Below are 24969 nucleotides of genomic sequence, written 5' to 3'. Positions count from 1 at the left end.
GCTCGGCCTCCACACACCACCCATCACCTGTTTCTCGGGACCTTGCTGTCCTCCCATATACGACACTCTGGGGCTTCATGGTGCGGGGGGATGTTTGCACAGCTTGCTTGATTCCTGAGAAGTGTAGACAGTTTGCACAAGCTGCTCAACTTGTTTCCTTCACAGGACAAAGTCCAGGAGGTGGACACACTGCACGGACGTTGAGGGTTTGATGGCTCTAAATGTAAATGTAGTTCTTAGGTGGAGCTGCTTTGCACATTTGCATGTAACACTGATTGTGTAACTGATCTCAGGACAGTGAGCTTGATCTTCAAACTAGGGTTAAATATTGCTTCAGACTCATCTGGAAGGACACATTTTGTATTGTTCCACATACCGTTGGTCTGATTGGTTTCAATCAAGGGACATCTGATATTTTTACTGTACAGAAATATCTTTAGACAATAGTGTGTTTCTAACTTTGTGCCAATAGTTTTTTTTTCTCCCCACAAGAGTTGGGTCAGTTCGAACTACATATCAACACCACGTGTGGCTGTAATATTTGAATGTCCACAGACGTTTGGCAACGTAGTATAATAGTAAGTAACTGTACTGATGTAAAGAACATCATACCTTTACTTGAGACAAAGATTAGTTTTGACCTGCAGGTTTTTTGCAGGAGGTTTTATTAGGGTAAAACACATTTGCAGAATTCCTTCCATAGTCTGTCAGTTACAGTTTTTCTCAATTGTTTACACACAAATACTGGTACTTGAGACACAATGACCACAACATGTAACTCATGCACCAACACCCTAAACTAGCTCTGCTAAACTGCAAGCACAATTCTTGCTTTACACTCAAATTGCAGTTTTAAAACACACTTTTTTCAAAACACTACACACAATTCTCTGCATTTGGCACAATTTTCATGAAGAAAATCTCTTGTTTTCACAAGGAACACACTGCCATTCAAAATTCTAAAGTTAATTTCCCTACTAAGCACACTGACTCATCACATGGGAAAACACCTGCAACACAGTTTTACAATTTGCAATCAGAGCATTAGCATAAAAGTGCAACAGGTGAGCTCTTCTGTTTTGGCGCAATGGATGCCAACATTGGCAACAGAGGCAGAGCCAGAGGAGTGAGAGACGAGGAGGAGCCTAGCATGGATTTGCCATGCTAGGTGATATTTCCCCCGCTGCTCGGCCATCGCTTGCATTGCCTATGATGTGGATGAGGTGCTGTGGCCAGACCGAAACAGAAGAGAGGATGTTGTTGTTTTTTTTGTAACTGTATATAGTCATTTCTTCTGGTTTTGTATGTAGAACACTGTATATGCAACTTTGTGTTGGTTGGGATGAAAACTGTATACATTACAGTATTCTTGTGGGAAAAATAAAATATATAAAAACAATATTCTAAAAAATTTTACAACACATTTAGGTACTGTCTGTAGTGAGTGTAACACTGAACAAAAAAAGGCCTAAGTCATTATGGCAAATGGGGAAGAAGTGTTCATCGTGTTTTACATTGAGCACATCAGTGTTCAACTGGTTCTTATAAATGTCTATTCATATGATGGTTTGTGTGTCATTTGAAAACAAAATACCATTTTGAGAAGAAATAACATTGTTTTGAATGTAAAGTTTCATTTTGCAGGAGAATTGAGGGGTTTTGCCCATTGTGTGTGTTTTTTGATTTGTGTGTAGAGTTCTGAGAGTATGAGGCATGCTTTCAGAAAATGTGTGTAAACAATCGAGAAAAACTGTAACATTTCTATCTGCAGTTCACCTTTGAGCCACTCGAGGAAGCCTTAACCTTCGTATTGTTCTGATAATTGCAGTCTACTTTGAACATTGAATCTGATATGAACGGCAAGCGTACGTTCTGTTTTACTGATGAGAGGGAAACAACTACCATTTTATCAAATGTCTACAAATCCACAATTACAGTTTTTCTCGATTGCTAAAACACTAAACCCTATTGTCTGAACCAAATGCTCCGTTGCCTGAACCCACTGATTGAATCAGTCACTCTTTTGGCAAAACCATAAGCACTTTTCACCTGTTTAGACACAACTTGCCAACACATTTTCATTGTGATGCACCTGTGTTGCATAATGGTGAGCACAGGTGGCAAAAGTCAAACACAAGTAAAGCACAGGTGTCACTGGTTGAACACAACAACTCAAAATTGATCACACTTGTGGCTAACGATGTGAGGGAACATATATTCAGAGAGCACTGGTTTGTGAGGCACTACAATGGATAGAAATCTGAGAGGAGGAGTTCGTGTGAGAGGTGGTCGAGGTGGTCAGCGAAAACAAAGAACAGTAATATCTGATGAAATCAGAGCTACTGTGATTGACCATGTTCTTGTCCATGGTATGAGCATGAGGGAGGCCGGACAAAGGGTACAACCAAACATCAGTAGATTCACGGTGTCCACCATAATCCCAAGATTTAGAGAAGAAATTTAGAGATTTAGAGAAGAAATTACCTTTTTTGACATTATAGTATGTAAATGTTGACAGCAATTACTGTATGACTATACTATATACTGTACCACAGTATACTGTAAGTAAATATGTTTCAGTACATCACTGTGCCAATGTACTGTAGTATTGTAATGGAGGGTTAGTCTAACTGTTTGTAGGCCTAGTATTCCATGTATAATTTTGTACTTTATGTTTACGTAGGCTTACTGTATACAAGTGCGAAATGCTCAAGATTTCTGTTTGTTTTTCTACTGTACAAGTGCTACGTGCACAGGATTTCTGTTTTTGGTACTTTTATTTTTTACTATGTACAAGTGCTAAATAAACAGGTTTTTTGTTTTGCAACATGCATTTAGCCTACAGTGAACAATAAACATTTATTTCTACAGCTTCATGTCCTGAGCATTGTGTTTTCTATTTTTCTACGTAGTGTTTAGTGACTGCTCTGTAGTGTTTTTAATTTTGATTGACTCGGGGCACGATTTGACAACATAGTTCAGTTTTGAGCACCGATTAAACTGTTTTGAGTTGAAAGTTTGGTTTTGCAAGAAGAGTCTGAGGTTTTGTGAATGTAGCTTGAAAATTGGGTTATGTGTTCACAGTTTAGAGAAAAGGAGAGCAGCTTTCAAGAAATGTGTCTTAGCAATCGAGAAAAACTGTAATAGATGAGGCCCATGTGAATTGGCTGGTCATTGGTAACACCCATTAAGACAACATTTTTAAGATTGTAATAAAAACTACACAAAGCATTTTTTCATGTGAGCAGTTGCAAGAGACATTTGCTTTATTAAAAGGGTTACAACGCAATATCAATATACATACTTATCTCACTTTAAATTGTGATAAGTGCAACTCCAAAGGATAAAAGAGAAAATACTAGCACAACATATGGGCTTGAAATGACTTTTTTGAACAATAGATTGGAATCAATCTCTTCTAACCTACATTCATCTTCTAATCTCTTTCTTGAAATAAACCCAGTTAAATTTCACTTGTGTAGAAAAGAATAAAACGCTTGGCTTCTTTGCACTTCGGTAATCCTGCAGAGGCAGGCGGACGCGTCTGTGGGAGTACAGTCATTGCTGTGCGGCTGATCAAAGCGAAGCAAGCAGCTCTGATGGTCGGGAATCTGACTCAGAGCGGTGATGCAGTGGCAGCATTTGCAGAGCAGAAGGAGAGCCGTGGACGTTGACAGCTTCCAGCTCTCACCTGCAAACGGTACAGGTGCTTTGAGTTACTGTGTCAGGATATACATGATAAATATAGTAAATAAATATAAGTAAATAAATAATTCATGATATATTTGAATATAATTGATGCAGCTCATTTGTGGTTAAAATGTTATAAATACGTTAATATAGGAACACTGTGAAAACATATGACTTTAATGCATATTGGTAACTTAGCCAGTATATTTCCATTGCTTACTGTGTATTTACATTGATATTAATACAGAGTCATATTTCTTGTATGTTCAGGTTCACCTTTCTGTACAGCAATAAACCTGTGGACCAAGAAACGATGTCTTGATGTGGAGAAAGAGCTCCACTGTGAGAAACACAGTTGTAAGTTGAGTGCAGAGTTCACCCAACGTATTGAACAATGTGTTGCTGACCAAGCTGAAGAATGAAAGCTGGAACTCCAGGCACGTAACGCACACGTCCCAGCAACAAGAGTCAGCCCTGAACAACGGCCTCGCACATTCACATCTCAACCCTGAAGTAAAATGCGTCTTCCAAAACCGTACCGTAACACGGCCTCTCAATCATCTCATCTTCCCTCACAGCAGCCTCACATCTATGAAGATGAGTGTGTTCATGAGCCACGCACAGTTAGGTTTGGCAATGACCGTGCTACTTCCATTCAGCATTTCAGACCTCAAAATGACAATAGTCCTCCCCTCGCACTCATCCTATGTCAACGACAACAATGATGGCTCCAACATGGATGACTTTGCAGAATACATTGCTTGTCGTGATTAATTCGTTTTAATGACAAACCCCAGAACTATAGAGCCTGGAAACGTTCCTTTCAGACCACCACGGACGGTTTGGACCTGACACCAGACGAGGAGATGGATCTTCTGTTAAAGTGGCTCGGCAAAGAGTCAGCAGAACATGTGGAACAGATAAGAGCAAAACAATCAATCAAGCAGGATTGGAGATGATACGGGACAGGCTCGAAGTTATGGCTTGGCAGAAGTGAAAGAAGATGCTCTCTTCAAACAAATTGACACCAAGAATAACAAACCGAGATTATTCCAAACTAACGAAGTTTAATGATCTACTCATGGAGCTTCAGTCAGCCAAAGTTAAAGGAGACCTATTTCAAACACTGGTGACTTCACAACAAAATCCGATGACTGTGATAAATTATGTCCCATCCATAGAAAACCCCACCCTCTATACAAGTGTCCTGCATTCAGAGGCAAACACACCGAAGAGCCGAGGAGTTCCTTAAAGGAGATTAACGTCTGCTCCTCCTCATTTAAAGTCCAACGTTCTGAGTGTAAAAGTGAAAGACATAACACAGCACTTCACTCTGGACCTGCACCTCTTCACTCTGGACCCCACCCACTATAGGGACCACCTAGCAGGTGGTCCCTATAGTGCTCATCTGGTTCAGGAAGGAAGCAATTGCCTTTACAGCAGACAAACAAATGTTTTATTGCTTTTTGGTGAGAGAAGAAGACAGCAACTTCTTACAGTTCCTTTGGATCCAGGACAATGACCTCTCCAAAAACATTGTTGAGGGTCACATGAGGGTCAACGTCTTTGGTAATAGTCCCTCACCACCAGTGGCTATTCATGGCTATTCACGTCCTACACCAGTCTGTTCAGGTCAGCAAGTTTCACATCGACCCTGATGTTAAGCACTTTGTGATGCGTGACTTCTATGTCCATGATGGCCTGAAGTCTTTGCTGACAGTGGAAGCTGCTTTCAACCTGCTAAATAAGACACAAGCCATTCTCTCTCAATCAAACCTGAGGCTGCACACGGTTGCAGCAAACAACAAGGTTGTGTAGTCTTGATGCAGACATGCTGCCAGTGCAACGCAGTTTTGGACTCAATTGGGATCTACAAGGAGACCGTTTCCTCTTCAGTGCCTCTGATGAGGTGAAACTAGGCTATCTTGAGAGAAATCATCATAGAGAATGGGGACTGGGACGTGCCATTGCCTCAAGAAATGGAGGAAGCCTGAACATCATGGAGAGCTTCATTATCAGATCTATCCAATCTTTCCATTCCCAGATCTGACATTGAAAAGTCAGCTTCAGCAGCTGCCAGACAGAGTTATGTGTCTTTTGTGATGCTTCAACTAGAGCTATTACCACAGTGGCATATCTCAAAGTTACAGATCACACAATAGCATGAATCGAGCTTTGCACAGCAGTACTCGCCGTTGAGTCAGCAGACCTAGTCTTAGCTGAATTAGATCTCCAGCTTGGTGTTGTAACCTACCATTCAGACAGCAAGGTGGTTTTGGGTCACATTCATAACGAAACCAGACTTTTTTATGTCTACGTCAGTAACCGAGTGCTTCAAATTAGTAGATCCTCTTCTCCAGACCAGTGGCACTATGTTCCAACAGACCAGAACCCTGCAGACCACACAACTCGTTCTGTTCCTGCAGCTCTGACAGCACCTCCAGCTTGGTAACCAGCGATCTTCCAGATACTCTACTTGGAAGCGTACTACTTGTGCTGTTGCTCGCCTCGTACACATAGCACGTCTTTTCAACTCAACCTTGAAGAACAGCTCTTGTAAGGGCTGGCAGTTGAGCACCAGCCATCATTGTTCAAGCAGTTCAAGAGGAAGTCTACAATTAAGCCATCAAATGTATCCAGAGGCATATGGAGATCCATAAAAGCAGTCGTCTCAAAATTCTGGATCCCTTCATTGATACTCAGGGCCTCCTGCGAGTTGGTGGTCGTCTACAGCATTCAAGCCTCGATCAGAGTGAGAAGACTCCTCTGATTATTCCTGGTAAACATCACATTGCAACCTTACTCATCAGACAGTACCACAAACAGATCCTTGTCGCTGTGACAACTGATCCCGATGACTCATTCATACTCACACCAGCTGCTCTTCTCACACAGAAGGTGAACACTGTTCCTGCACCTGCAGGAGAATTGGGGCAGCACAAATGCAGAGTAACTGCAGTTCGTGGCCAAGTGAATGAGCCACAACTAGTTAAAGGCATTCTCCTCCTCACCATGACATGATGTAAAGATTAGGCCAGTAATTTTTCTATAATCCTGCTGAGAAACAGACAAAACAAAAACAACTAACTGAAAACTGAATGCTTCACTATCAGCGGATCTCAGACCAGCTAATCGACTCGGTGCTCTCCGTTCTCAGCATCCAAACACCAAATGGGAGAATGTCTGTGGGTAGAATAGTGTTCATGCCTCCAGGAAGGTTCAGGAGACTGAGAGTCTATGTTAAGGAACACTGTTGCAGTTTTTTTATTGTATGTTCAGTGATGTTGCATATCAAAACCAGGACATTGTCACGCCGGTGAGGTAATATCTCGTCTTGCTTTTTGTCTTGTCATTTCCTGTTTTATTTTGAAAATAACTCCCCTCTCGTTTCAGGTCACTTGCCCTTCCTGTGTTCCCTGGTCTGATGTCATCCCCGATCCCTGATTGTTGTCACCTATTGCTCATTAACCCTCTGTGTATTTAAGTCTGCGTCTCCCCTTGTCTTGTGCCAGTTCGTCTTACGTCTCTCGTCTTGTCATGAGCCTACACCGATTCACAGTCATCAAAGAAATCCAAGTTAAGCTGGTATTTTTGCAGTCATGTTTTCCTCCCTGTGGAGTGATCTTTTGTTTGTAGTTTAAGTTTTTAGAGTTAGTCTATTTTTCCTTGATCTTTTGTTTTGTACGTTTGCCACCTTTTGAGTTTTTTGGAATAAAGACCATCTACACTGCCTCTGCATCTGAGTCCTCCCTCCTTGCCCGAAACCTGGCAGATATAATGTAAGATTACTGATGGTGCCCAGCATGTTGGCCACCATCAGTACCACCAAAGGTCATGAAGGCACCGGTGGAAGTTGTAGTTTTACATTTAGTTTAAAACAACATGATGGGTGGAATGTGAAGGTTACAGTGTTGGCGTGTTTATATTGTGTTGCAGAGACATCTACTTCAATGAGCACGTTAATTTCTACCTCTAGGCTTGCCAGTAACCACAGAGCTCCAGGCGAGAAACCATGTTCTGTGGCAACAAAAAATAAGCTAAATAAAGAAATAAACCAAATAAGAGTACTGGCATGACTTTGGCAAGATGAGAGCCGATGCTTAACAAGCAATTCTTTTAGACAGGTGACGTGAGTAACATCTAACGTTTAACAGAATCAGTGCTTGTGTCCACTTATTGGCTTGTGAGCTCAGAGCCTTCATCTGAGCATTCATTCTTCTGGAAAATCTTGAAAAATGTTTCCTTATAAATCATATTCTGTAAATAAAAAAATAGTTTGGGAAAATGTTTTATTAGAGAAAAGGATTATGATCGACACACAAATGACTTGGACGTGAACATTCTTATCATCTCCCCCTCCCCCATGCATTAGCTCGCCCAGATGCTCTCCACATTGTTTTTATGTTCATACCAAACGGCTAATGAGGTGCGACACAAACACGCTGGGCTGCTCCGCATATTGGCAGGAAAACCCTGCCAATATGAATCACCCAGACCCCCGGATATGGGCGCCTTTAAGTAAAAGTAGCAAATTGTAAAAACACTCCTGTATTTAACAGTCATGCTTTAAAAAAAACAAGTAAACTTTAAAAAAAAAATTGAAAAATATACTTAAAGTATCAAAAGTAAAAGATGCAGACCCACGCATAATTATAATTAGCATTGAATTATAATTAGTGATGGGTGTTCATCATTTAATGTTGGTAGGTTGGGATCATTTTAATTACAATATCATATACATACAATATTACATCATCATTTTCTGATTTATTCATATTTTGGGTTAATATCACTTTACAAAGTAAGTAAATATATCAAATAAAAATGAGCCTGAATGAATAAACGAATAAGGATGTAATAAGGAACGAGTGTTGGGGAGTACAATATTTCCTTCTGAGACATTGTGGAGTAGAAATATAAAGTAGTATCACAACAAGCAGGAGCAGTGAAAAGGGCGTGTGATGTAACAGCAGCTGATCCTCGGCCAGCAGAACCAGACGTGAGTGGGCAGCTTGGTCAACACACTCATCTGCTCTGCAACTCACTATCTGACTCACATGAACGAATAAATCACACAATCAGCAAAAACATCATCACCCCAGGAAACATGCCATCGCTCCAACAGCTCGTTACTCCTGGATCACTCGCATGGATGCTGATGAGGAATCTCCTGTACTGCATGTCAGCCCCCAAATCAGGGGTTAATTGATCCAGCCTGGGCCCCAGGGGCCGAGGGCCGGCACAGTCGCAACCGTTTCACACAGATTTGAGAGAACGTGACTCAATATAGCTTCATGGTTATCATGACCATTTCTGGAACACACTCAGTTCTGGTTATTACTAATCAGGGTAACTTCATTCTGCCCCCCACAGTCAAAAAGCAGCGGACATTGTGAAACAGAAAAACTCCCACTCTATAAATACAGCTGCTGCACACGTCATAATCAAAGTCTGTGAGGGTTTTTCTTTCTTTCTCCTGTGGTTTTATAGGAACAAACTCAATTCTAATAGAAGATATCAGTTCCTGCATGCACTCAGGAAATGTATGTTTGGGATGAACAAACAATCCGTGTGGAGATGTCGTTTGTGAGGCGCTGCTGTCCCTTCAGCCCCGTCTACTGTTTATTGTTACACATACTGAAGTACCAATAGAAACATTCAGTCGAGGCAATGCTCCTTTCCTGTTGGTCGACCCTGCAGCTCTCTATTCAGAGCCCAGTGGCAGGTGTGTGAACATAGAGAGGCATGGTGGCGTTGCTCTCTGCTCTGTGTTAACTCTCCATTGTCTCGCTGCATACTTGTATCAGTATTTTTCCAGAAATCCTGCATTGTTTGACATGGACACTGCTGGATGGGGTTTGTGTGTGTGTGTGTGTGTGTGTGTGTGTGTGTGTGTGTGTGTGTGTGTGTGTGTGTGTGTGTGTGTGTGTACAGGGGAAGGGAGGTTGTGTTGTTTTGTCGAGGCTGTGAAACTCCCTCATGGAGGCCAGTTGCCACCTCACTGGTTCTGCCTCTGAAACTCAGGAAACGAGTCTCTTAACTGGGACTGAGAAAAGGTGCCAACTCAATAAAAGGAAATGAGATGTGTACAAATAGGAGCATACTTTATACACAGGCTGAGTTGTGTTGTCTTTTTGAGGTAATAGGCATAAGAACAGCAGTTTGGGCTCTCGCCAACCTCACAGCAGATAAATAGACAGCGATGAGTTATTTTACCATCTTTTGTTACGTAACTTCCAGACTTTACTCACGTAACAAAAGTACTTTTTTTTCCTGAAATATATTTCAAATCTGACTGCATCTACTGTGGATCTTCCAGAGCCAATAGGTCTGTCAGACTAGAATATCCTTATTTCCATTATCAGAATGAAAATGGGAAACATTTCATTACATGACCCACCAAACAGGAATCAGACCATAGTCGGGGTCTGAAGGTTCACCTGCTGATGTTGGTGTGACAAAGAAAAAAGTAGCATGCTGTGGCTCTGAGGGCTGCAGTTTCATAAACACAGTGTGGCTGACTGATGGGCCAGGTGCTGCTTTGCAAGAGAGAAAAGACTGCTGTTTGTTATCAGGTGAAGCATCCATGCTGCGGCGTTGTTTAAGGAGCCTGAAAAGGCTTGGTGCAAGCATTTCAATTATTTAAGTCAACTTTGTACGTCAGATGCACAGTCAACAACAAAGCAGATATGCATTGCATTTCACAATAAAGAGGGAACTCTAGAGGATTGAGGAGGAGAGGATTGTTCACAGCTCTGTTCATATGAAGCCATAAAGCACAGTGGAGACAGGAGGAGGTGGAGGAGGAGGAGGGATAAAGTGCGTCATGGATGAAAGAGTAAAAGGTTCATATGGCCTGTAAAGAAGCATCGGGAGGAGGAGGCGGATGGAAAGTGAGGTTGCTGAGGGCATTGCTGCCGCACATGGTGAGTCATACTAGATAGGAGATAAGTCAATACGTTTTATGAATGGCAGCTAGTGACTCAGGATGGGAGGGAGGGAGGGCCGGGGCGGCGCCCTGTCTGACATGACAGATAACGAGTATTGATGGTGCACCATCCTCTGGTGCACGCCATAACTCAACACGAGCGTCTGATAAGGGAAAAAACGCACGGTCAACCACACAATCTTACTTTCACAGCAAGCAAAACAAGGTGGAACTAATAATAACAAAAACGCACATGAGGAGTCGCAGCGTAGCCTTTCTTGTTCATGCACATGTATGGTGAGGCTGAAGGGCCACAGGCTTAATGCTTTGAAGTACTCCTGTCCATAACGCACAGGCTTCATTACTGCATAAACACCCTGGCACAGGGAGAGAGTGCTTTCCACTGAACTCAGACCAGATCAGTTAAGGTTCTGAGTGCTGAGCTGACTGATTGGCCACTAACTGCTTCCCCGGTGATGGAGATGAAAAACGTCTCCGGTTAAAGTCGTCATCAGGATGCACACAAGACTGAAGGAGAGTCAGGAGAGTGGGTTAGAGGGACTCTTATAGGGCTTTCCTTCTGCTTTCTATACAGACGCTGTAATTCGTTGTAAATTACTCTGTGATGTCTGCAAAAATGTAATAAAAAGATTTGAAAAAAATCATTTCTGTAAGCTTATTCAAACATAAAATATTCATATTCATGACGGCCATAGATGGATTACTGAATGTGCCTACCAGGTACAGGTGCAGGGGCCCAGGGTCAGGGGCCAGTGTCAGGGGGTCAGTGTCAGGGGCCAGTGTCAGGGGGTCAGTGTCAGGGGCCCAGTGTCAGGGGCCCAGTGTCAGGGGCCCAGTGTCAGGGGCCCAGTGTCAGGAACCTAGGGTTAGGGGCCCAGTGTCAGGAACCCAGGGTTAGGGGCCCAGTGTAAGGGGCCCAGTGTCAGGGGGTCAGTGTCAGGGGCCCAGTGTCAGGGGGTCAGTGTCAGGAACCCAGGGTTAGGGGCCCAGTGTAAGGGGCCCAGTGTCAGGGGCCCAGGGTCAGGGGCCAGTGTCAGGGGGTCAGTGTCAGGGGGTCAGTGTCAGGGGGTCAGTGTCAGGGGCCCAGTGTCAGGGGGTCAGTGTAAGGGGCCCAGTGTCAGGTGGTCAGTGTCAGGGGCCCAGTGTCAGGAACCCAGGGTTAGGGGCCCAGTGTCAGGGCGCCAGTGTCAGGGGCCAGTGTGAGGGGCCAGTTTTAGGGGGCCCCTTGCTTTCACCTACAAAATGTCCCTGGAAAAGACATGAACCAACCAGGAAGAGACTCAAAATGATCACAATGAAACGAAAACACTACAGACCCAAACAACAACATAAAGGCCAAAACAAATAGACCCCAAATTAATAAAAAAAGACACAAAATGACCAGAAAAAAAGGCTTAATAAATATTGCCCATTGCCTCATAATCTGACTACAGTAAAGCAATTAAGTTAATGTTTGTTATGAATGAACAATTTTACTGTCACATAAACAGAATATCACCAAGCAAGACCTGAGGGTTATTTATTCAAGAGAAAAAGACTCACTTACCTCCATCGCCACTTTCTATGGAAGAAATAGAGCTCATGAAAACTGCCGACAGAGCTTTTATTTCTTATACGCATACGGACATTTAGGATGGAGCAATCTCAAACACACTTGACCCGTCACAGTTCCTACTCCTGCAATCTACGGTGTCCTAATCTTCAGGATATCCCTGCTGCTGTGTACTCTCGTCCCTTTTATTGAGCCCGTATTGTATTTGCCTTCATTTGTCCTGCTGATTTATTGCTGCAGTTTCACATTGGAATGTCCCACACGCTCTGCTCGCAGCGTGAACACTTTCAATGTGAAAAGGCTCACAAAAACAACAAAAAGGCTACTTCACTTGCAAACACAACAAAAGGAAGCGTTTTGCGGCAGCAGTCCAGACTAGAAGAGTAACACGCTGAATAGGACTCGTTTTGACAGGTGAGACAAAAATCTCTGAGAAGAAAACACTTATTTTGTCTCCATTCTTTGAATGCTAAAAATGTGTTAATTTGCAGGTAGCACACCGTGGAAAGCAGCGCCTTTTATTTTAATGTGAAAATGGAATAAACATTGTTTCCCTAAATCCACGAATACTCATGATAAATAGAGGTCCATCCATCCATCCATCGTCTACCGCTTATCCTGTATTCAGGGTCGCGGTGGGGCTGGAGCCGATCCCATAAATAAAGGTGATTTTAAGTAGTATTTTATTCTGTGGACAAAATTAAATACCTTAACCAAGAAGGTGGACTTGATCCCTTTAGTACTATGTAGCAGGATTTGTGCTCAGCAAGGTTTAAGTCTTACCGGAGATCACCATGGTAACTTGTGCTGCACACCTGACCTGTTCCAGAGAGATCAACTAGTACAAAATCATGACCACATTACTGCTTTGAATATTATATTCACACTTTTTTTTTTATTTGCTCCCAGCCAGATTCACACCACCGGGTGTGCTGCTTCAGAGAAACAATAGTCAGATCTAGAATTACATTTTTAAACTCTGTTGCTTTTATCCTGCAAATGTGTTTAACTTCTTATTAGTGTAATATTCTGTAAAACATGCCGCTCTGCTGACGGTAAACCTGACCATGTTTGTGATTGGTCATATGCTGCAAATGTCCGGCAGTTAACCGTTGGAAGTGCAGTTGAGTTTAAACGCAACAATACAGTATTACCTGCCATAAAATAAATGTTTACACATGAACCTCTTGAAATGTTAGTTTGGATAAATCCATCATGGACACAGCTCGCTTGACATGTGAGATTTTCGTCAACAAATACAGCTGAAACAGATTGCATTTAATACTCTTTATTCATTTTTCCCCTCTTCAAACATCTTCCTGTTGTACATTTACATTTCCATTCAAAAGGAAAAACTCAAGTGAGGTAAAAGTCCTGAAAAATGAAATAGCATAATGGTTGTAACCATCAAACTCATCGTCACAATCACGAAGCTGACAAAAAAGCTATTTTGCATTAACTATTTCAAAAAATATATATATAGTGCGACAAATTTCATATCCCCCCCTTTTAAACTTTGCAACAGGCATCCCTTCATACACGCATGCGAACAAGCACACACACTTTCACGCATTAACGTAAACACAAATCTGCTGCAAAAAAAAAAAAAAAAAACGTCATAGAAAAGTGTCGGAGAGTCTCCGTCACATTCCAACGGTAAGACTTGTACTTCAGACAAGCATAACCACTAAGTATCTAATCCACAGCTTCCTCCACATCCCCCCAGCAAAGAATACATCTACAGGCGTCATGATTAGAAAACACACTGTACTCATGAACAAAAGCCCAAACAAGAGGAAGGACAGAAAGGGGGGGAGAGAAGCTACGGCATCAATAAGAAGTTTACAGCAGAAAAAAAAGTGGGGACCAGAAATAGAAAAGGGCAAAATACACTTCATCCTTTTTTTTTTTTTTTTTTCTCTCTTTAACCTCCACGTCATCCTTCACAGAAAGTTCATACATAGATGATCAACCCTGATAAAGGACAAAATTTGGCATGAGCCCTGCTGCACCCCACTGTCATCTGGGGGGGGGGGGGGTGACACATTTTCATCAGGGAAAACAACCGTAAACACATGAAGGCAGGTTGGACACACACACACACACACACACACACACACACACACACACACACACACACACACACACACACACACACACACACACACACACACACACACACACACACACACACACACACACACACACACACACACACACACACACACACACACACACACACACACACACACACACACACACACACACACACACACACACACACACACACACACACACACACACACACACACACACACACACACACACACACACACACACACACACACACACACACACACACACACACACACACACACACACACACACACACACACACACACACACACACACACACACACACACACACACACACACACACACACACACACACACACACACACACACACACACACACACACACACACACACACACACACACACACACACACACACACACACACACACACACACACACACACACACACACACACACACACACACACACACACACACACACACACACACACACACACACACACACACACACACACACACACACACACACACACACACACACACACACACACACACACACACACACACACACACACACACACACACACACACACACACACACACACACACACACACACACACACACACACACACACACACACACACACACACACACACACACACACACACACACACACACACACACACACACACACACACACACACACACACACACACACACACACACACACACACACACACACACACACACACACACACACACACACACACACACACACACACACCAGATTTACATTGCAGGCTGGGTTCATCATCAACTGACTAGAAAATGCACATTTCTTTTTTTGGTTGCATCTTCTTTGACATCACTCAAAACTACTTCCAGTGAGTGATGTCAACAAAACGCCGCAGAAGGCACTAGTCCTCACCTTGCTCAGCAGACTTCCCCCCCACGCCTGTGACAGCAGCAGCAGCAGCAGCATTACTGGGCTGCTGCTTTTGAAAGTGGCTTCAAGCTTATATAAACCAATTCATCATGAGGGGATAAACAAACCAGGGAATGATTGAGATTTGGTGCAACTATTCCCTCAAATGGACTTTAAAAGCACTACATCAACGTGTTGTCCCCTGGCTTTCAAACAAGGCAGAGATTGTGTTAAGGTTAAGAGTGTGGTGATAAATCCAGCAGTTAGCACTAAATAAAGAAGGGACTACCTACTGAGTGATGATAAGGAACAGAGCTAAAACCCAGTGCTGCTGTCAGGCTGTAGCAAGCTGAAGTCTGCTGTCTCACTCCACATTCAGGCAACTTACACACGATCTGCAGTTTGGGTAAGAAGGGGAGAGTCGAGAGTTACAATGAATACAGAGAGAAGAAAAGACACAGAATGAAGGTAGTAGGAGGGGACGTCTCAGTGTCGAGGGCAAATTAAACCAATTTACCCTCCCAAAATAAAAAAGAGACAAAACAAAGCTCTCAAAAACACATTATGTCCCTGAGAACCAGCTCAACACCCTCCAGCAATTGACCACCACATTAGCTTATTTACATTCCTCTCAGGTGGCTGGGTTTGGAGTAAAACAAGGCCTCTTTAAAGTGCTTCTGTTAGTATGGGGTCTCTGCTGGGTGACCTCCTGCTACTGTGCCAAAGTATGGCGCGTCAGTGCACTGCTAGGTATTGCTTTGGTTGGATGGGGACAAACAAATGTAGCCCTGCTGCTTTGGAGCTACAATGCTAGGCAGTCCATTAAATAAAACAGGTGTGTAAATCTATTAAGTCTGGTTAGATCAGAACAAATGAACAGTTGGATTCCAAAATTATATTAATGCACAACTGAGGTTATCTTGGCTGCCAGTGACAACAAGGCCCAAAGTTGTAGGAACAGACAAAGAAGGGAGTCCAAGAAAATGGAAAATGAAGACTGTGATAGGAATGACTAGACAGATCGGTTTCAAGGAAAAGTATGGTTTGGACTGAAACTAAAAAGACAAACTAAAAAAAGTGGGAACATAAAAAAAAAATGAAATAAAAAAAAAAGTAAATGTTGCTCCCCAACCAGAAATGCATGTATTCTCCAATAAGCTACAATGACAGTCTTGTATCATAAATTTCACGAGGTGTAAGGGGGCTGAAAAAAATACTTCTCCCCGACCACCATTAAAAAAAAAACATCTAAAAAGCTAAATCACTCTCCAAAAAGTCAAAAAGGCACTCAAGTGCTTCAGTTGCTGGTTGTAACTTTGGTCCAGAGCGAGACAGTGTAAACTCACTTGTTGTTGAAAAGACTAAGGCAGTTCCCAAGCAAAAGTTCAGCCGCTAAGTCCTGAACCTGGGTGGGACCTGCAGAAGATGCCAAGCTGACCACCCTGAACACGTTGCCTGGCCAGCACCAGACCACAGTTGTAGTCCAGCCAGATAAGACGTGTTGCTGGTTATCTGGTATAAACACCAGCTGTGAGGAGAGCAGCACCAAGGCAGTGAGGGAGGGCTTACTAGGAACTGAGGGGAAATAGACATCAGTTTTCACTTACAAAAGTTTATGAGCAACGTTTTCTCCTCTTGAACCTGGATACTATCAACAGATACAGCGCAGCCCATCTGCTAGCAAGGCCACACTGCAAGCGCTGAAAATTAACAGCTAATATTAGGCTTGGCTAGAAATTCATAAGTTCGGGGGGGGCGTTGCCACCCCATCACATTGCAGAGGCCTTGTGACTCAAGTCAGTTGTAACTTGCAGGATGCATCAAACGCCAAGTCCGAAAGGGGAGCGGCATCCCACTGGCATTTCTCTTAACGTACCATTTGCACTCCCCGGTGTCCATGCTCCCATGACCACAAAAGGGGTTCAAACGCAGCACGGTTCCAGCAGGCACCCGATAAGAGGACAGGAAGTGACTCGGTTCCCCACACATGTACGGTGGCAGTGCTCCTGCTGCTGGCACAGCAGCCCCCAGCTCCCTGCTCTGAACGATGCCTCCCCCAAGGAAAAAAAAAAAAAAAGGAGGATAATTATAGACGACCTATAGTTTGAGAGCCAGTCGCTGAGCTGCGTCAGGAGGAGGATCCCATTTCAGGGCTGCTAGCGAGCCTGCAATGGTTATGAGGGACAACCCTGGTGAGTCCACCATGTGATGCTCCTTTTAAGGGAAGGGACAGCCAGTCAGCCGTCACTCCAGGACTCCCAGCCAGCTCTCACTCCAGGCAAAATGCTGGCCGCATGCTCTCAACAGGCCCATGTCCACTGACCCCGTCAGTCAGCTTCCCACAAAAGCCTATGATTGTGCCATCTGGAGGTCATTGGTGAGGCTTTGGAAGAGACTTAAAAACACAGGAACTAGAAGTCCTCAGACACACAGGAGCCCGTCCATCTGAAGCCTAAACTGTCTCACTGCTGCTCAGAGCCGGCCTCGACTCAAAAGTACAGGGCTGAGTAAACTGGATAAGGGGGGGGGGGGGGGGCTCGCCCTACACTGAAATTCACAGTGGAAAATAAAAATACACACATTTCCTCTCACATTGTTTACAAATCACAGGCACTGCCGGCATATTAGGTAGATGTCTGCAAAATATATTTATGTCGAAAAAGGATTAAAACAAATCGACTCCTCTCAATTCTCCCTCATTTCTGATGTGAACAACATTTTAAGTGTACCGGCCATCTTCTCATCCCAGTGAACAACATTTAAACACTGGTGCGCAGATTTTTTTGGGGGGCTGTCACCTATATTTATTACCCCTTCCCCAATAATACTATTTTTTCCATTTTATTATTTTTTTTCTACCTTTTCACATTTTATCTAATCTCAGGGGAAAAAAACTAATTTAAGGCTATAATATTTTCTTCTCCCCCATCTTCAAAAAATAGCCCATTGGGAGGGGGGGTACACTTGCAAGTTAAGGCACAAAACGCAGTTCTGATAAACAGGAAACAACCAAACATGATGAGAAAAAAATATATATAAACACTTAAAAATATCACTTTCTATTCAATGACCTAGAGGACTCTGTAGATGAGGAATGAGAAAGGATTCCAAAAAACAAAGCAAAACAATTGCCCACTTAAATATAATTGTGCCTTGAGAGGAACATTGTATTTATTGCCTCATATTGGGGGGGGGAGTTTTTTTATTATTATTAATTCCTTCTTTCTTCTCAAAAGCAGCAGCAGTGCCCTCTTGTACATCCTTCCACTACTTCCGTCAGTTACATGGCAACCATGTTGGAATGTTCTGGTTGGCCACATAATAGTTGCTGAAGTTGTGGTCTCGGACATAAGGCGCTGGCTGATAGTAGCAGGTGACGCAGGACGCATCTGGAATGGCGTTCTGCTCCGCCAGCACTCTAAAGGCCATCAATGAGATGAGGTGGAGGGTCTGCCGCCGCTCATGGCCCATGAGGCACACCGTGCTCTCGTTGACCACTCGCCGCAGGATCATGAGGTAGTCGTACTTGCTCTTCTCCTCGCCTATAAAATGGCTCTGGAGGTAGGACTCCACCTTACGCTGCTGTTCACCGATGTCAGGGAAGTCGATGAAGAAGCGGGAACACATGTACCGCTCCAGGGCCTTGAACTCCTCCTCGCTGGCGGCCCGAAAGTCCCGCACCAGCAGATTGCAGTATTTCAGCAGGCCGCCACCTCGGATCTCCTCGGGCCGCTTCGTGGCGATGAGCTTGTTCCGCAGGTGGCTCAGTGCCACGCTGAAGTCCCCGTACACGCTCTCCCCGCTCACAGTGGGGTGAAAGGCCTGCGACATGGGCGCCTGTGCCAGATCGTAGTAGGCAAGCATGGAGTCCAGCACGATCTGAAAAGAGTCCACACTGAACTCAAACTGCCGGCGTATCGAATCCACAAACTTCAGCTCCACATTGCGGCCGTTGTTGTTGGAGAGGGAGATGAGGCTCCAGCGGTCCTGCTCTGTGTTGACCTTCACCAGCTTCTGGACGTAAGCCTCTCTCAGAGTCATGGGTGTAATTTTCTCTTTGTTCACACCCTCAGGCAGAAAGTCCAGCAGGGTACCCAGCACCACGTCCTTAATGAGCCTGAACTCGGCCTCGTGTGGCAGGTCCACCCTGAAGATGACATCCAGATCCTTGTAGCTCCAGCCGATATCCTGCACCAGCACATGGCTGGCAGTGGAGCCATTGAGCCGCGTGTCCTTGACTCTGATGCCGCTCAGCTCCAGGCGGGAGCGCACCCGGGCCACAATGTCTTTCAGCCGCACCTCTAAGGTGGGGAAGTTGCCTCGTCCGTGAACGGGCACAACCTCCGTCAGGACTTCATCCAGCCGGCTCACCTGCTCCCAGGTCAGGACACTGACACAACAGCTCTTTGATTCCTCCTTGTTATCCATTTTCTCACAAAGTTCAGGTTAACTGAGATGGCAGGAGAGAAAACAGGATGTCAGATTTCAGATATGTTACAAACCAAACGAGATGTACTAATCAGACCGTTTGAAACTCCATTTTCCTTTCGCAGCAGCTGGACGTCAAACACAATATCAATATAATCATCACATATAAAAGTACTATGCCTTCGGCTTGCCAGCTTTAAACTATGTAATGAAACAGTGGCAGCGTCATGACCCATTCAGCACGAGAACAGCAGAATGCGAGCACGACACATGCGCGCGCACACAGACACGGTTAAGGACAGAGCGCGTGAGGCTTCTAGAACAGCTCACCGCGCGAGCCTGCTTTTATTCCAGAACCATTGAGACACAAACACTAAACTAGCCTGAAGTACACTAAAGCCTGTGTTTTCTAAATACATTTAGTGAGTTAACGTATCGTTACACGCGTTACACAAATACATTATCAGTAATTATTTGTTTTCAATGTATACCGACAAAATGCAACATATTCACTTTTAAGCTAACCGGTAAAGGTACTCGGCTAACATTAAATTTAAAGACAAGAATGGGCTTTCAAATGTAAGGTAAAGTGGACTAACGTTGCCTCAATATTAATCCATACGGCGACCAAATCCCTCTAAGAAATCACCAAAGTCACGTACCATGCCTCGGGAATAACCCATTTAAATACTCGTACGACAAAATACACTGAATGATGCCGGTGCCGACTCATGGCTGAACTTTAATCTAGTGAGTCTAAACTTAACACGTTATTTTCGTTTTGACACATTTTAAAACATCGCTTTCCATGACAGAAACAAACAAGACGATAGCGGCAGTACATACGTTTCCAAATTGCGTGCTGTGGAAGCATTCAAAGTCGGAAAAAGAAGATGTTAGGTCCGCACAGACACCTCCACATAGTCGACCGGCTGGGAGACAAACACATGCAGCACCGCAGCTGAAAAGTCAGTATTTGAATCACTCTGCGACCAAAGACACGCCCGTTTTATAAAGCCGAAGCACGACCCACTGAAGCAGATGCACAGCCGTGACGCGACACAGTCCTCCCCATCCACGCAGTGTGTGACTTTTTAGGTTTTAATGTACACTATTAACAACATATGTAAAGTTGTGTGGTCAAAATAAAGCATACATTTGTATATTTACCCCTTAAAGTCAAAACTTTCATCGGCGGCAGATCACACTGGCATAAACTCGTCGAGTTCGATTGTACCAATGCGCCGAGTGAAGCATCTGATTGGTCGACGAGGTTTTTGCGTTGCCAAGTAACCGGGACCGTCTCCAGGCAGGCAGCAGCTCTGTTCATATTGTACTACTAATACGATTAAAGACAATTTATACCCCACAAATCTCTATTCTTTCAAATTAAAAATACAAAATTACATAGAGAAAAAAGATTTTTCAATAACGAAGCAGAATAAGCTACTTTTTGGCTAATTCAATATTCCAAATTGTGTAAAATAATAAACAATATCAAAGTTAAGTAAAAATGTCATACATTGTCAACACGATCAATATAAAAATTGATTATTACATGTGGTAAAGTTTATATGCATTCATGCAAACTTAAAGTAGTTATCCTCAATTTCATTGGATATTTCTTTGTGAATTTTAAGAATATATTAAGATTCTCAAACTTAACACTCTAAAGGTAATAAAACTGTACAACTGCAAGATTAACTGTGGTTGTTACGTACGTGTATGTTACATTATTGAAGTTTATTTATCCCAATTGTTTTTAAAATAATGATAACTTAAATTCTTATGAATTTTTCTCTTTACCTTCATGTTGATTACATGTCTGCCATGCTTGTATATTTTTAGTTTTTTTCAAGATTAAAAAATATTGTTATCTGTAGATTTTTCTAGTTTAATTTAACTTAAACTGTTTTACTTAGATGTTGTCCTTGTCCCAAACGTATAAATACATTTTTATAAAGATAAAAAAAATAATAAAAAATAGAGAGAGATGAGAAAAGATACATTAAATACAAAAAAAGAGAATAAAAAGCCAAATGAGTAAAATCATAAAGCCTTAAGAATGAATAAGGCCAATGCATGAATGGATGAAAGGATAAAAATTATGTAAGCGTTCTGCATGAGGTTGCAGTTGCTCAGTAGAACCAAAAAATGATTTGAATTTATCCGTAAGTTGAATTAACACATCTTTAAAACAGTTTCAGCTGAACTGAACTTCATAACCTGTACAGACGGCATTCCTTGGTGTTGCTAAAAACTGGATTGTATATTATATTCATTTGACTCCCATTTATCAGGATTATCTTAAAGTTAGCAACATGCCAACAGTGGAGTTAATGTCTTCCATTTAATTTTCTATTAGTCTTGTTCAAGCGACGAGGGATATTACAGGACTGTCACATGATATCTCCCAATGTCTCTCTGAGCTGTTTTATTCCTCGGTAGAAAATAGTTCCAATGAAAGCAATTCAAGTTATCTATGTATGTAGTGCCCACTCATCTGTGCAATGACCACAATAAAACAGCTTGTGCTCATTTAAGTGGTTGGGTGTATAATGCAGGTCCCTGTGTATAGGGTTGGAGCTGTAGAAATCTGGTGGTATATTTTGGAAATGGCAGAACAGGCTGTTGTTTAACAGCAGAGGAAGCAAGGGACTTTGCCTTTCTCCTTCACAGGAAACATTGCAGGCAGATATGCTCTGGGTGAATGCCAACACAGCAGGGAAACCCTTATGTTTCAGTGGAACCCAGGAAATCACATGAAAACTTCCCTCTGTCAAGCTGTTTTTTGCACACACACAAGACAAAAAGCACAGCTGCAGAGTAGGACCCTCCTGTGACACACTCGCTAAGCCAGGGCTGTATTCTTGTGAATGACACAAGGAAACCACAATAAGGTATGTGAGTACGATGAGTCCTTGGAAAGTAAAACACAGACCACAGAATGTCCCTGCCGCAGCAATGAGAGTTTGCTTGTAATGAGGATTTTATTTTGAAACAGAGGAGAAATGTCAATGAAAGACTTCTGGTGCTGCACATATGTCCTCGGAGTCTGCATCCAGCTTCATGATCCGTCATGTTTGGGTCTCATTTATTTGGGAGATGATCCTCGGTAATGTTTTAACGATCATGGGCCTTAAGGTCGAGAGGCCTTGCTCCATAGCATCATCTCAGGCAGGTTTCATTTAGTCAGAGTGCTAAAACTGTTTAACTGGCTACAACGGTTAAAGTGTGTTTTCTACTTGTCTGGAAAACATGATGATAGATATGTTTCAGTAGCTACAGGAAACGCACATCAATACGTGAGTCAATGAAGAAGAGAGTGGCTGATCTGACTCAAGAAGCAGTTTCTCGCAAATGAGATCCATCGCTTTCTCTGCGGCATTACTGGTGGGAAAAAAAGGAGGTGAGGGGATACCACTGATCGGCAGTGTGGAGGAGCCATGTCAGCTGTACGGATGTGGTTGTGTGTTGGGGGGGGGAGGGGGTGTACATCAGTGTCAGTGGTGTAAGTGAGTCAGCAGCACTCAAAGGAAACTAGTAGACCAGAAAGGGGATTCCCTCCCGGAGTGTGTGTGTGTGTGTGTGTGTGTGTGTGTGTGTGTGTGTGTGTGTGTGTGTGTATCTGGCCGCATCATACATACTTTCATTAAAACTCCTGTTAAACTTCCTGATGTAGAAACACCTACGGAGGACTCTCCTTTCATGCAGCGGGAACACAGTTTTCATGCAGAAGGTGTCAGTTGGTGAGGATTTACTTTCTGGCAGCACATCTACATGATGTGATGATGATGATTTAACTGACATGCCCGAAATAAATAAATAAATACAAATAAATGAACTGAAAAGGCAAATGTGCAGTTATTAATTAAACTAGGCTTTCAAATATGAATTGTTTTTCCTTCAGAAATGGTGTATTAAAGCTTATGACTTTCCATTTACCTAGGTTACATCTTCAAATCACTTTTTTTGTCCGATCAATGTCCAAAACATAAAGATATTACATTTCATTGATTTCAAATTGAGAAAAAGCTGAAACTGTAAAAAGTAAATGGCTCACCACTAATTCCTCTGATAGTATCAGTATAGTATAGAGTCATGTGTCAACCGAAAAGTTACTTAAATGCCTTCAATATATTTGAGGTAATTTAGAAACACACACATTCAGTCTTTTTGAGTTTACTTTTTTTAATGAGCCGCTTACATCTTGGTCACAGCTTTAATTTTAGGCATCCTCATCAAATATATATATATATATATATATCACATATATATATAAGATAATCAGATACATGAATTGTATAAAAAAGTATAAAAACATCAAGTTACTGAACACGTTCTCACTCCCAGCTTGTCAGATACGGCCACATGGCGTCACGTCAACGATAGACTTCCACACGTGGTTTAGTGTTGTGAACCCAAACAAAACTACATGGTGAGGTCTACGAAAACATCTCAGTTTGGGTTCAAATAAGTGTTTGTTATGTAACTTAAGTATGTTTCGTTAGTTAACTTATGTAAGTTCAAAGAAACTCAACGTTGACATGTGGTTTCACATGGGACAGCAACACTCCTGGGTGAAAGTCCTGGGTTTGTTTGAAGCATCCATCCACCCTGACTTCATCCCTATTCTATGCAGACCAGGTCGGATCAGATTTGACACATAGTGCCAATACTACGCTGTCCCATTTAAGTTGGGAGTGAGAAGGCGCTTGTTCATAACTTTTGTGAGGTGTAGCCAATTTAAACAGAATCAAGCTGCATTATACGTCGACCTTTTGCCAAATTTTAGCACTTTGTTTAGACGGAGCATTGCTAAGAGCAGACGTTCTGTTAGCCTCCTGCTAGCCGTCAACACCTCAGGGCCTTTGTTGAACTGTCGACAAATATTAACCTTTGACCTCTGAACTATCCACTGCAGCAGCACAATCTGATCATAGTGCTTTGGATACTGTGTTTCTGTGTTTCAATGTGAAACATTGAGTCTGAGCATTATAAATAAAACAACGCTGCCTGGTGAGCTACAGCCGAGACACTTCAAGTAAACTAACAGTCAAAGACTTCACAAAACGATCACATCTGAAGGTCCATTTAGTAACTGGTCTGAAGCTTCATCAGAAGACAAGCTCTCATGGAGATGGAGATGTCTGGTGCATCTTCAAGGAGATAACGATTAGAAATAATAATAATAAAAGATACATGGGATTATAGAGAGAATTTGGACTGCTGCCGTGCTGTGGACCAACACAGACACTTAACAAAAATCCATACAATCCAATTAATGCACAAGTTTCAGTCTCTCGTTGAGTCTCTCGCCTGTCTTG

The 24969-nt window shown here is 42.8% G+C and overlaps 1 protein-coding gene across 4 annotated transcripts; it reads right to left on the bottom strand.

Moving 5' to 3' along the window:
• Positions 1-3307: 3307 nt before the first annotated feature.
• Positions 3308-20609, bottom strand: tent5c (terminal nucleotidyltransferase 5C). Of its 4 annotated transcripts, none has more exons than XR_014598105.1 (3): positions 20489-20609; positions 17091-19664; positions 3308-3691 (listed from the first exon to the last, which is right to left on the bottom strand). XR_014598105.1 is itself a non-coding variant. In XM_084023560.1 (2 exons), exon 2 carries the CDS (start codon positions 19640-19642, stop codon positions 18491-18493), a length of 1152 nt encoding a protein of 383 aa, XP_083879686.1. In that variant the 5' UTR covers positions 19643-19664; positions 20489-20609; the 3' UTR covers positions 14969-18490. The 4 variants fall into 4 exon arrangements, 1 of the variants encoding a protein (XP_083879686.1); XR_014598106.1 differs by lacking the exon at positions 3308-3691 and adding an exon at positions 14969-15609 and having other exon boundaries at positions 16561-19664; XR_014598107.1 differs by lacking the exon at positions 3308-3691 and adding an exon at positions 14970-15609.
• Between the last annotated feature and the right edge of the window lie 4360 nt (positions 20610-24969).

This window comes from Eutrigla gurnardus (assembly GCF_963514095.1).
Source record: "Eutrigla gurnardus genome assembly, chromosome: 12".
NCBI lineage: Eukaryota > Metazoa > Chordata > Actinopteri > Perciformes > Triglidae > Eutrigla > Eutrigla gurnardus.
This window is presented reverse-complemented; position numbering and strand designations above follow the sequence as displayed.

Excerpts from the sequence above, each read along its gene's own strand:
- tent5c (XM_084023560.1), bottom strand. The coding sequence starts at position 19,642 with ATGGATAACAAGGAGGAATCAAAGAGCTGTTGTGTCAGTGTCCTGACC.